This window comes from Pundamilia nyererei, unplaced genomic scaffold, assembly GCF_000239375.1.
Source record: "Pundamilia nyererei isolate P.nyererei 1_Seehausen unplaced genomic scaffold, PunNye1.0 scaffold00044, whole genome shotgun sequence".
NCBI classification, from domain to species: Eukaryota; Metazoa; Chordata; class Actinopteri; order Cichliformes; family Cichlidae; genus Pundamilia; species Pundamilia nyererei.
In genome coordinates, this window is record NW_005187445.1 from 1,431,917 (window position 1) to 1,444,057 (window position 12,141).

Genomic DNA, 12,141 nt, shown 5'->3' on the forward strand with positions numbered 1-12,141 from the left:
TATCTATCTGTCCATCTGTCTCTGCCTGCTCTCCCTCTTTCTCCCCTCAGGCAAGTCAACCTGCTATTCATATAGGGCCACCATGACCCGGTATGGCCTGGGTGTAATTATTATTGCTTCTCATTATTTGTGTTTTTATCTTTATTAGCTCTCTGTATGAAGCTTGTCATCTTCCAGTATGAATCTCTTTGTATTTCTTCTTAACAGATGATTGGAATCAATGCTGAAAGCTGCCTCTTTTGAAGTTCTTTCTTCCCATCAAGCTTTACATGCACTTCATGGTGCAGGAAGAGGAGTTTTCATAGCTCTGCATTGCTGTGCTTTATGATATTGATTAGGTTAAACGTCATTTCTTGTCCTAGCAGGGATTCAAAGAAAAGTTTTTGGCATTTTTTTGTGTCCTATATGCAATTTAAAAACATATAAAAATATATTCAGATGTCATTTCTCAAAGTGTTCAAGGCCGTTCCAATTCAGAATGTTCATTTTCTGATGAAAAAAGCAAAATAAAAAGCAAAAAAAAAAAACCTAGAGATACAGCGGGAGAGAGAGAAGGGACAGAGGGAGAGAGAGACAGAGATGTGCAAAGGCCTTGCAGCAGCAGAAGCACATAAAAGCCTAGCTTCAGCCAAGGCTCCTGCTCCAATGTGTAGAAATTAATTGAGTGAAAAAAATCTGCTGTTTAAGGTTGAAGTGGGTTATGGGAGGCAGTGTAACAATTGTTTTCTGTTTGCCAGGGGCTATATATCGTTCATTCCGGCTTTCTCTCTCCTCCCCGCTCAACACTGGCCTCTCCCCCTCCCCACCCTCCTTCCTCCCTTACCATCCATCCACCTTCTAAGCCTCTCTTGCTCCCTCCTCTCTTTTTCATCAGTCTTTTATTTTCCACAGTCTACAGTCTTTTTGATTCATTTTTATCTCTCCCATTTTCATCTATCATACAGGAGATTTTTTTTTGCTGTCTTTAAACGTTTTCTAGCAATAACAGGCACCATTTATGAAATGAGGGTTTTACCGAATTTGCTTATGTGTGTGTGTTCAGTGTGGAAATTCCCTCACATTTATGGAATATATATATATATATATACATATTGTAAGACAAATTTAACGCCCTAATAGTAAAGCTATACATGTACGTAAATGCAATGAATTCTGTAGGTGAATCGCTCTACATGCATGCGCCTTTATTCGGTAGTGACAGGAACAGGGGAGTTCTGCACAGTGTTGACACACTGTGCAGAACAAGCTTAGCACCCCTTGGGCTTAAACAAATGACTCATTTTCTCTTCACATTAAAATGTGCAATAAATTTCTCAGAAGTCTGCTGCTAATCCAAAAAACTATCAAAACAGCAACAAAAAGCTAAACAAGAGACATCCTTAAAATCAACACGAAACAAAGACGGAGCGGAGACAAAGACGCACGCGCTGCATGGCATGATGAAGCTAACATCTAATCAGATCACTGTTAAAAAAAAACAACAGCATTGGTACGCTGATGTGTCAGCATACAGAAAAAGAGAGGAATGCACAGAGCAACACACACAAACAGAAAAGATAATAGAAAGCAGAGAAAAAGATGGATAACACAAATGAACAAAACGCTAATGAAGAGACTTTTATCTGCTATTATAGTTCCTCCGTTGCCCAAAGCAAAGGGTTAAACCTGTTTCCTGTGTTAAACTACTATTTAAGCACTCTTTCATGTAAAATATCAAACCTTTCAATATCACTCTGAGGGAAGCACAGTTGCTCACACTGTATATTTCTATACAAACACTTAAGTATTCTCTTTGAACTTTGCAGTTCCACTCATTATACCTCCTTTGAAGAGTGAATGTTGGAGCATTGGTACATTTTGATTTTGAAGTTATTAAATGCAACACAGCAGCAAATTACATTTAAACCTCTGTTTTGCTGGTTAATAATACATAGGCCATGTGCAGAAGCCAGCAGAATAAATAGCCAAGCAACAAGAAAGATAAAGGAAGCCAGCAAGTGAGATGCTTGAGTTTAGCAAATTCATCTCAGTTTAACTGTTAACATTTCAATATTTTTTGCAGATTAAGCACAAACTGTGATGCTGTACTTGCTTTTTGAGTTAAGAGAAGATAAACTCACTGGATGACTCTTCCTTAACACCTTTGCTGGCCCCCAGTAGTGTCCTAAACACTAACTCCAGTGTTGCAAACCCTATCTGAGAGAAATTAAAATAGCCACGTTGAGGAAAGCAGACACGGTTCTGCCAAGGCCATAGGGGATCGGAGGAAAACTGCTGTTCTTGACATAGGGGCTGGTTTTCACTGTAATAATGGCTTCATAACAACAGAGACCTAAGTGGCTTTTTCAAAAGAGAGAAGCAGATGGAGCAAAAAAGTTACACACACACAGAAAGTTAAAGGAACATGATGAAGACAGAGGGGTAAAAATGGAAACTTGTGGCTTAGGTAAAGGCATACCCTTAGCATCGGCATTACAAATGCTAAATTAAGTCATACAGTTTGGCAATAAAAAAGTTAAACACCTAGTTACAGCAGATAGAGCTCAAGTTAATTATTCTGTTAACAAAAATTTAGCATTTCTGCAGCAATCATGTGACCAGCAAGACTTTGACACTGACACAAGCATACAACAAAATTGGAATAGTTATTATTAGCAGCAAATCATGTACAGTTACAGTGGGGTCATGCAGTGCTGTGGTGCACAGTCTACAAAAGATGCCATCACTCTTAACTTCACTCTTAATCTATCAACTGCAGCCTCCTCTGGTCTTAACATAACTGGTCTCAGCATAAAACAGTTTACTGGGAGCTTCATGGCATGGATAACCATGGCTGAGCACTAGGTGTAATTTTTCAGTGGCCCACTGCTTTCATCCATATATTGTAGCTTTAGAGTGTGACCCCACTCTTGTAATTAAGCATACTGGTTTATGTTGTTTAAAATACTCTATTTATCCTTAAATTTGTGGTATGGTCTGTAAAGGTGGCCCAGTATATATTCATGGTTTATTTAGGATTTTATTTATTTATGAATTTGTCTTGTATTGCCCATTTAAATGTTACTTATTTATTTTTATTTTTTAATCGAATGAACTTAGCCAAATGTTTCCCTGTCAAAGTTGGTTCCCCAAACAGTTTGTGTGCTCTGGTGCCTATCCTCCATATCCTGAAGAAAGTAAAGTACACATTATAGTTCATTTAATAGGTTTTCAAGATAATAAAACTACTCTTTAAACATAAATAAGGCGATCGTTGAGTCCCTGCCTCTACACAAAAATGTTACAAAAGTGTATAAACTAGGCAAAAGCTGGTACCGCCTGCTTCTCTTTTTCTCCCACCTATGATTTAAGCAAATCATTGCCAGGAATGATCTGAGGCCCTGACTAGAGTTGACCTTTAAAGCATAACACAACTCACTATAAGATTTAGTATTTTCTCTTGAGTGTGTGTCTTTGAAGAGCATTCTAGTCTGAGCCGCTGAAAAGGTAGAAAACAGAAATGTTGCCTGTTAACATTCAGCTCTGCTACTATTAAGCATTCTCTTTTCTGTTCAAAATCTTGTTGTTGTTTTTTTTTTCATTTTGCTGTGTCATATTGCTTTAGGTCATCTTTATACATGTTATTCTTTCCAAATTGTTTTTACCACAGGAGAATGAAAGAATTGAAGCTGCCAGATAGTTCTTCCTTTCCATGAGACCTCGGAGGGCTTTGAGGAACTACTGTGGGTAGCCAAATTCAGTCTAATAAGAGACAATGTCCTTAAGTTCAACAACAAATTAAAATATGTCTGTGTCTGGTTTTGTGAGGGGAGTTCCTCCCTCCTCAACACAACACAGAAAAAGACCCCTGTGGAGATGCCTCAGCATGACTACACCACAACATTTTGCAACAGTTGTAAATTAAATTAAGGAAGGTATTGATAATATACAGCTTTATATTACACTCTTTATATCATCACTCCATACAACAACCTTTCTAATGTTGAGCCAACCCAAAATAGGCTGATGGACCGAAATGGTCCAATGATAGCTGGGTCAGCATGAAATACAGAGCTTAATGTTTCCAGAGTGATTTGGAAACTGTTTGATAAAAGGGACAAAAACTAATTACGGTGAGCTTGAAGGAAAATCATGAGTAAAATGCAGGTTCCTAAGGCTTAAGGGTAACACGTTCTTGTCAGAAGGCTTTGATTCAGTCGCTGATAACAGCATAACAAACACACTCGAGCCCTTATGGAGAAGAGAGAGGATAATTAAATGTGCCAGAAAAACAACAACAAAATAGTTTTCTATTTTAGATTTTAGGCTCTAGCACTCTAATGTCCATGGCAACATTTAAGGACCTTAATAATTTATTTGTATTGATTGATTTTGACTTTGTTCATTAATATGCCATGAAGCTTTTTTATATTCTCTCTTCATAAGCTTAGGTTTACCCTATACCTGAGCCTGAAATGAGAAGACCGGTAACTTAACTGCTTTCACATGCCCATGTAGCCGCTCAGTTTTACTATATGTGAGAGCCTAAGGTTATAACCATGGAAACAGTTCTTTAAAATATTGCTCATAGATTGCCTTTAACTCCTCCACAATCAGGTAATTCAAAAGGGAAGAGCTAGTGTGCTCTCAGGCAAGTGAGAAAAAAAAAGAGTGAATAACAAAGTCGACTCCAGGAGAGGAGCGAATACGATGGAAAAAGTAATCAATTTAGTGCCTTTACAGAGCAGGCAACTGACTGTTGTCTCGCAGACAGCCTGTAAGTTAGAATAAAAATGTAAAATACAAACTTTTTTGCTTTGGGCATTGCTTGTATCAGTAATGTGATCTTAATTTCACAGTTGACTTGGAGCAGGGACAGGAGGGAAAGCACGCATTGTGTCACCTCCTCACAGAAAAAGGGGTTTTGTTTAGTGCCCTCTCACATCTGGCCTCACAATCTGGTGATATCAGCTACTGCATCTGTAAATCAGTGTTACTACTGCTACTAAAACGCATACAGTCACCCACAGCAACCCAATTTCACAGATATGCAGCCAGTTTCACTATAACTTACCAACTCTACCCACTCATTTGGCCATGAAATAGTGAAATGTTAGTTTTAACCAGCTGGGCAAAAAATGAACAGACAGACTAGATTTTAAAAGTTGGATTCGGGGGAATATTACAGTCCTACAAATTTAAATATATGTTTGATTTGCTACAAACGGAAGGGCAAGAATACTTGCAAGCAGGAGTTAAATACTGAAGGTCATGTGATTTTGAAAGCCAATGCAGTGTAGCATCCAGTGCTCATCCAGTAGCATCCACTCCATTACAACATTAGCAACTAATGTTTTGACATTTGTCTTCATTATTATCAATGAACAGAGGCGATTGAGCCACCAGCATGCTCCATTACCTTCCTTCATTGCACAGTTGCACAGTTGAAATCACACATTAGGGTGGATCCAACATAAAATGACAAGTTACGGGACCTAAGGACTACCAGCTGATTATTTAGGTGGTGGAGGATGAGAGAGTTAGATGAAGGCATGGTGGGGTGGAAGAGATGCAGGCAAGGGATTTTGGGAATTGGTAGAGAACTGTACCAGCATTAAAGTGTAAGGAGCACGGGGGCACAGAGCAGCACAGCACACCTTAAGAAGAGAAGCTCATTTCAATCGGTATAATTAGCCTGTGGTAATGAAATAAGTCAGAGGCACTGCCACCTTCACTTAAGAGAAAATCGATCTGTATTTGAGGGAGTTTATTAAAGCTTAGGAATAATGGGAAGATAGGATAGAAGGGGTGGAGGAGTGGAGGTGATGGAGGCTGAGCGCACATTAACAGCTAATCAGAACGAAAAGGTGGTAGCATTGGGGCAGAAGCTTGACAAGAAGCAGAACAGAGATCAGCTGGAGTTTCCCAAAATAAAAGCGTTTAAGGTCTGTTCTATCTCACAGGGGGAAGCCATAGGACGTGAGAGCTATGAACATGTGAGACATACATGCTGAATATAAAGATGAGATATTTTTTTCTTTTTTAAACATAGTTTATCAAGGCCTGTTGCAAAAGAGGATTCGGACTGATAGATAGTCACTGGAAGTGCTTGAAAGGGTCTTTTTGGATGTTGGGTGAATAACTTGAGCTTGGTAAGCACCGGGTGTGGTGAGATAATCACTGATGGACATTTCTCCTCAGGTTCCCCAAATGCATGCTGGTTGATGTGGGTGCTGCTTGCTCATTTATCCAGCCGTCTGGCCAACTCACCTGGAGTGATGGGGGAGACGTCAGGAAGGCAGGCTGCTATTTCACGGCCTGTTAAGCGCTAATGCCGCAACATGCCCTGCGCTCCAATTTTAGGGAACAGGGAGCATTACCGCCCAACTCAAGGTTCTGTCCGTCTGGACTGTGGACTTGGACAGTAGTGAGGGGATGGGATTAGCAAGAAGAAAAAGAGGTGGGAGTAGAGGAGAATGATGAGATGTCTTGTGAATGAATTAAAAGACAGAAATAAAACAAACAGAGAAAAGCTCACAAAATAGTAAAAAGCAGAAACAAGTGGAATCTTTTTCCACAGGCTGCTGAGCAAGCACTGTGGAGCAGACAGGACAGCAGCACACTGACATCCACTTCTGCCATGCTAGGCTGCTTCTCGCAGGCCCCAGAAGGCCCCTCGCTCCCAGGCTTACAGCCTTTCCCTTGCCAGAGCTCCTGAACATCACTAGCCTGACCCACCCACAACATTTGTCCTCAGTGTGCACTAAACTTGGCCCATGTAATAACCACAGAACCTCCATTAAGCACTGCATGGCTAGAGAATCAGAGCATCTACAGCACAGTGTGAACGGTGTAAAGAATCTCCTGTAAAACAAGTGAAAATGTGCTCAAGTTATGCCAATTCTTTGTGTTCTGGCTTGTGAATGTGTAATATGAATTATGCATAAAAACATCATTCTCTTCTGTTCTGAAGTACTGGGAAGAAATTGCTAGCTCTTTATCCCATCCTACATTCACTGAACGGAGGGCAAAAGTCAAGTCATTTATGTCAAGCATGTGCTTACAGTAAACATCACATCCATCATAGTGTAGTTACAGCAGTGATGGATCACCTTTCTCATCTGCCATTCTTGAGGTGTGAGGTGTTTAAAGGACATGACCCAGGTCTTTCAAGGCTGCAAGAGGTGGCGTGCACATGGAGAAAGACACAGCAGAGTCCAAGCAACATAAGTCAGCACAGATGAAACCCGCACTGTATTTCTATATACACAATATGAAATAGCAGTTATGGGCCAATTTCTACAAGCTCTCATGTGGCCTTGCAGTCCTAAGTCATTTTCTTCCTCTGCTTTCCCTCTGCACCAAGCTCACGTTCATAGTATTCGCCACCTCTGCTGCTAATACAGCAATTAGCTCTAGTAAATTAGACATGTTACAAGGCATAGGGCCTTGCAGACAAAATCACAAGAAGGTGAGTTACACACTTTCCAAGTAACTGACAAGGGTGCCAACAAGAGCCATCGGCCATGGCATGTGACTCATAATGATTTCAGTTCAGTATGTTCTTTATCTCATATTGTTGAATATTCAGCAACTGTACTATAATTTTTCAGCCCATGACAGTCTTTTTGGACTGATGGACACAAGCTAAATAGTGTCTGCTAAAGAATTTCCCTTCTCTGATGCATGATGCATTTCTGGTAATTGCCCAAGTGCTTGTTAGGGCTACATGCTTGTGGACTATCAAAGCTCAGTGGCAGGCTGGGACTATTATGCAAGGCTCGTGATTTGCTGGAACTAAACAGTAGGATTAAAAAAAAGATACAGGTACAGTTAGGTGAATGAGTAGAAGAATACAACAAAAAACACTGGGCTCAGTGACAAAGGCCTAGAGACTGGTCAGTGATATCCTGGCAACCTCCCATCACCATAGAGAAGAATGCGTAACCCAGACCAGTTGATGAGTGGTTTCTGGAGGTTGCCGGCTGTCACTTGTAGAAATCAATCACAAAGACGGTGCTACCAGATTGTCATGGTCATTGGTAATTTCCAAGGAAGACGCTGATTTGTTTGCAAATATCAGTTAACCAATGACTTTGCAATAGTGAAACTTGGAAATGAGCATTTCAAACTAGAAACAGGGAACATTCAGCTTCCAAATAAAAGTTGTGCCTTACTGCAGAAACCAACAGGTTTCAAAAGGCAGAACTTGGACGGGGAATGGTCTGTGTTTTTGGTTTGTGATTAAGCCGTCACAGTTTTATTACCATTCAACAAGTGGTTGGCACTTGTTGAATGGTAATAAAAGTCAGCATCTTCCATTCAAACTATGGGTGACCACAGCAATCTGCTAGCGGCCAAAGCGATCAAAAGGGGGTTTTCGGTGCAGTACCGTACACTTTTCTGCGCCCATTTTCTCCTAACAATTGCCAGTAACCTCTCACAGCCACTCACCAACTGACCAACTGATCAGATACTTACTTTTTCTCCCAGTGACTGATAGTTATTATGTGATTGCCAAATACTCACTATGCCTGACATCTCTGTCAGTGTTTAGCCATCACTGTGTATTATTTGGATAATGACAGAAATGTTACTGCTGAATCCAACATGCCATAAACGTTTTCATTGTTCTTGGTCTTAAAACCAAGTTATATGTATTCTATGTTAAGTAGTTGAGAAGCAGTTGTTAACTGTGTACTCTATTAGAAAGCCTGCTGACTTTACCTCTTGCCATTCATGTTTGACTAATTCTGCCTGCAATGAATTTAATAAAGAAGAACTGTTTTAACTTTTGGGATTTTTTTTTTTGTTTTTTTGTAGTTCAGAATTGTAGTCAGTTGAGCTGTGACAGTGATATTCCAATTGAGGAAGTTATTCCAAAGAAAAAACAGCTGCTTTTCTGAAGCACTGAGCAGGATAGATGCTGGAAAATAGAAAATATAATACAGTATTCTGAGGAGGCACTGCCTCAGTGGATGCTGATATGGGTACAGATGATATAGCAGACATCAGGAAAAAGTAAGACATAAGCTCACTTTCAACTAATATCAATTGTTGCTTAGCAGTAAATATTCTGCTTTAGATATAAAGTAGGTTTGTTTATATTTAAAGTCTCGAACTATGATTTACTTATAAGAGTGGTCATGTTTACACTTTTCCTCAGTTTTCTTAACTACTATTTGAGCTTAGTATCATTTGCACCTAGTAATCATTGAGAAAGAGATGGGACTTAAACCCTAGACCTGTCAAAGGTGCATCACGGCGTACCACATACAGAGCGACAAATCTTCACTCTTACATTTACACCTACAGCCAATTTGCAATCACCAGGTAACCTGCATGTCTTTGGACTGTAAGGAATTGTGCCACACAGGCATGATGAAAGGTGTTCTATGAGTTTGGGATTCTACAGTCAACTTAGTTTTTATATCCAGTGGAAGTGCACGCACTTTGCCTTCCTATCACCATATAACTCTGACAGATGTCACTTGGCTGCTGTGCATTTTTTCCCCCTAAGAAACGAAACCACAAAGGGACGAAGGATTTCTGAGTTCCTCTCTGTACTGGTTTATATATGCAGTGGCTACTGATAAAGTCAGAGCTCAGACACAAAATAGTGCCTAAACATAGCCTGAACTCACACATTAATTGAAAAAGAGTAATACAGGTTTAGCTTACTAAACCTTCTTTACAGCCAAAACTGCCGCAAACTGGAATCATATTTAATGCTTCAAAAGGACTGATGTGTGTAGTCTCAATGGGTTATCAGACCACTGTAGGACCAGAGATGACACTGAGCTGGCTAAGCGAGGGAAGAGGCCATTTTCTTGGAGTGACAAATATCTAGAGGAGTAGAAACACAGAGTAGAGCCCCTGTTGGGAGAATGCCCGAGCTTTGTCTTTGTCACACAGTGTGACACAGATGCACAGCACCACTCCCTGAGGGGTGCGGTTAGGTGTATGTATGTGTAAATTGTGTGCTTGGGTTTGTGTGTGCATGAGAGCACATTCACATAAGAAAGCTCAGAATCTCCCACCCTTATCATTGATCTCAACTCCTGTACTTTTAGCATTACTGCTTGTGGTCAATGTGAGAAAGAGACCAGAACTAAAACATGAGCAATAATCAAATGCTGAGGAACTTTCTTTGAGTCTTTGGATGAGTCTTGCCATGACTCATTAACATGACTGCTAATAGATCAGCCAGGGTAGCAACACTGTCACCAACTTAAGTCTACTGAGAGGCTAGGTGAGCCAAGCACTGACGCAAGTGGGCTTTTATGGCAGCAGCTGGTATGGGTAGTGACTTGGAGTGAGGTGAGGGAACACTAGTTTCACAGTACTGCTTTGAGCCAGCAAGATTAATGTAGGCTCTCTGGAGCAAAGGCAACATCCAGAGCTTTAATAAGGTACAAACAATCGGTTCCACTCGACTGGCTTCCCAGGGAAAACTATTGTTGTGCTGCATTGTTTCTTGGTGAAGTTCCTTGGAGACACAAGCCGGCTGCAGCATGTGGCTGTCTCCATTACAGCCAAGGGAGAGCTCACTGTAGACCTCTGTTTGTCTGTGTCAGGATGAAGGCTGGCTCTCGCCCACCCCACACCCACCCCCGTGCCCACCCCTATCCCACCTCTCTTCCCATTTACTCCCTCTAAATCCAAACTCTTGTCAGCCCACTCACCTCAACTCCCTGCACTTTCAACTTCATGTGATCCTCCCGTGTGGTCTTCCCATCTTTCCTCTTCTTCCAGCAGTAGCCATCCTTTCTGTACTTCACCTTCTTCCTATTGTACAGTATCATCGACCCATTCTGCGGCCTGGACCCGTCGAGACAGGAGAGACAGAGGAAGAGCAAAAGAGAGAAAGATAAGATAAGATGAGAAGAATTTTTAGGCAAAGCTACAGCACAGCTCAGGGACTCATTTTAGAGATGTACAAAGAAGCCTGACATGAGTCTACGCCAGGCAGAAAATGCACCAGTGACTTAGATGACAAGACTTCTTTATGGTGTTTTTCAGCATTGGTATGCACAGTTTGACAATGAACAAAGCACCCTTCAGCATACATTTCTTCCAATGAGAAGTGTGTGTGCTGTGAGGAGTTAAAGTGACACTCCTTCTCTCAGAGTAAATTATATGAAGGCCAGTTTGTAAGGAAAGCAGCATGGGGGGTGAGTGGGTTTCTTCCTTATCTCTCATTCATCCAACTTAAATGAGTTGTGGTGTTGGAAGTCCCTAGGGGAAAGAGAAGATCTTCCTTCACACTCCATTCATAATTCATTCTCCCTCCACCAGACCACAGCCTGTAGGCTCATAATGATATAATGTACTATTTGATGATAATCTGCCTTTCCATTTCGATTTGTAACAGAGGCATTTGCCGCTCAGTGTTAAACATTAACAGAAAGTGTAGCATAAAACATTTATGACTTTCTCAACAATTAGGAAGCAGTTAGACATGGTTATGTATTAGTATTTATGTGTATTGTGCAGTGGTTACGAATCATCAGTATGAATCCATACATAGTGCTCACTCTCCACAGATTCCCACACACTTGTCCATACCTCCACAGTGCAGTGGTGGGTTTCCATCATTGGACATGGCTTTGACTCAAATTCATTTCCTGGCAACGTCCCCTCACCCTAAACTTATCCCAACCTTGAACCAAGTCTTCCAGGAGTCCAGTCGAAATTATAATGATTAGTGGTATGGGGACTTGCATTTTATCCCCAGAAGCAGAGACAGTCCCCACAAAGTGAATGTAAATGTGGTTAGGTCCCCACAACATAAGTAATACAAGTATAAACACATCACACACAGCTGCTATGATTTGGAGCTCTCCCAAATGAGAACAGGTTTGCATCAGTGTTTGTTGCCTCACAGTGAATGAGTGGGAAAGCCGCCTGCCCAGGCTGCTGAGGAGGCAGTGTAACTGAAGGGGGCTTAACCATCCAGTCAGCTGGTGAACCTTGTTAGTGTTTTGCTCATTGCTCCACACATAAAACACACACAGGCACAGATATGTAAAACTAGAAACACAAAAAAGAGGAAAAACTCTCATCAAAGCGAAGGGGGGGAAAAGTCGGGTTGATTTGTGGCTTCTGTAGCAATAACCAAAATAAGAAAAACCAATGGTTGTTTTGCATTGTTTTGTTGTT

The 12,141-nt window shown here is 40.9% G+C and overlaps 1 protein-coding gene across 1 annotated transcript in view; it reads right to left on the reverse strand.

Moving 5' to 3' along the window:
- Window positions 1-12,141, reverse strand: part of camta1a (calmodulin binding transcription activator 1a) — a 272,046-nt gene that overhangs the window by 107,690 nt on the left and 152,215 nt on the right. Inside the window, exon 5 of the mRNA XM_013910458.1 lies at window positions 10,665-10,800. Coding sequence (XP_013765912.1) covers window positions 10,665-10,800 — 136 coding nt within the window. The remainder of the gene's footprint in view (window positions 1-10,664; window positions 10,801-12,141) is intronic.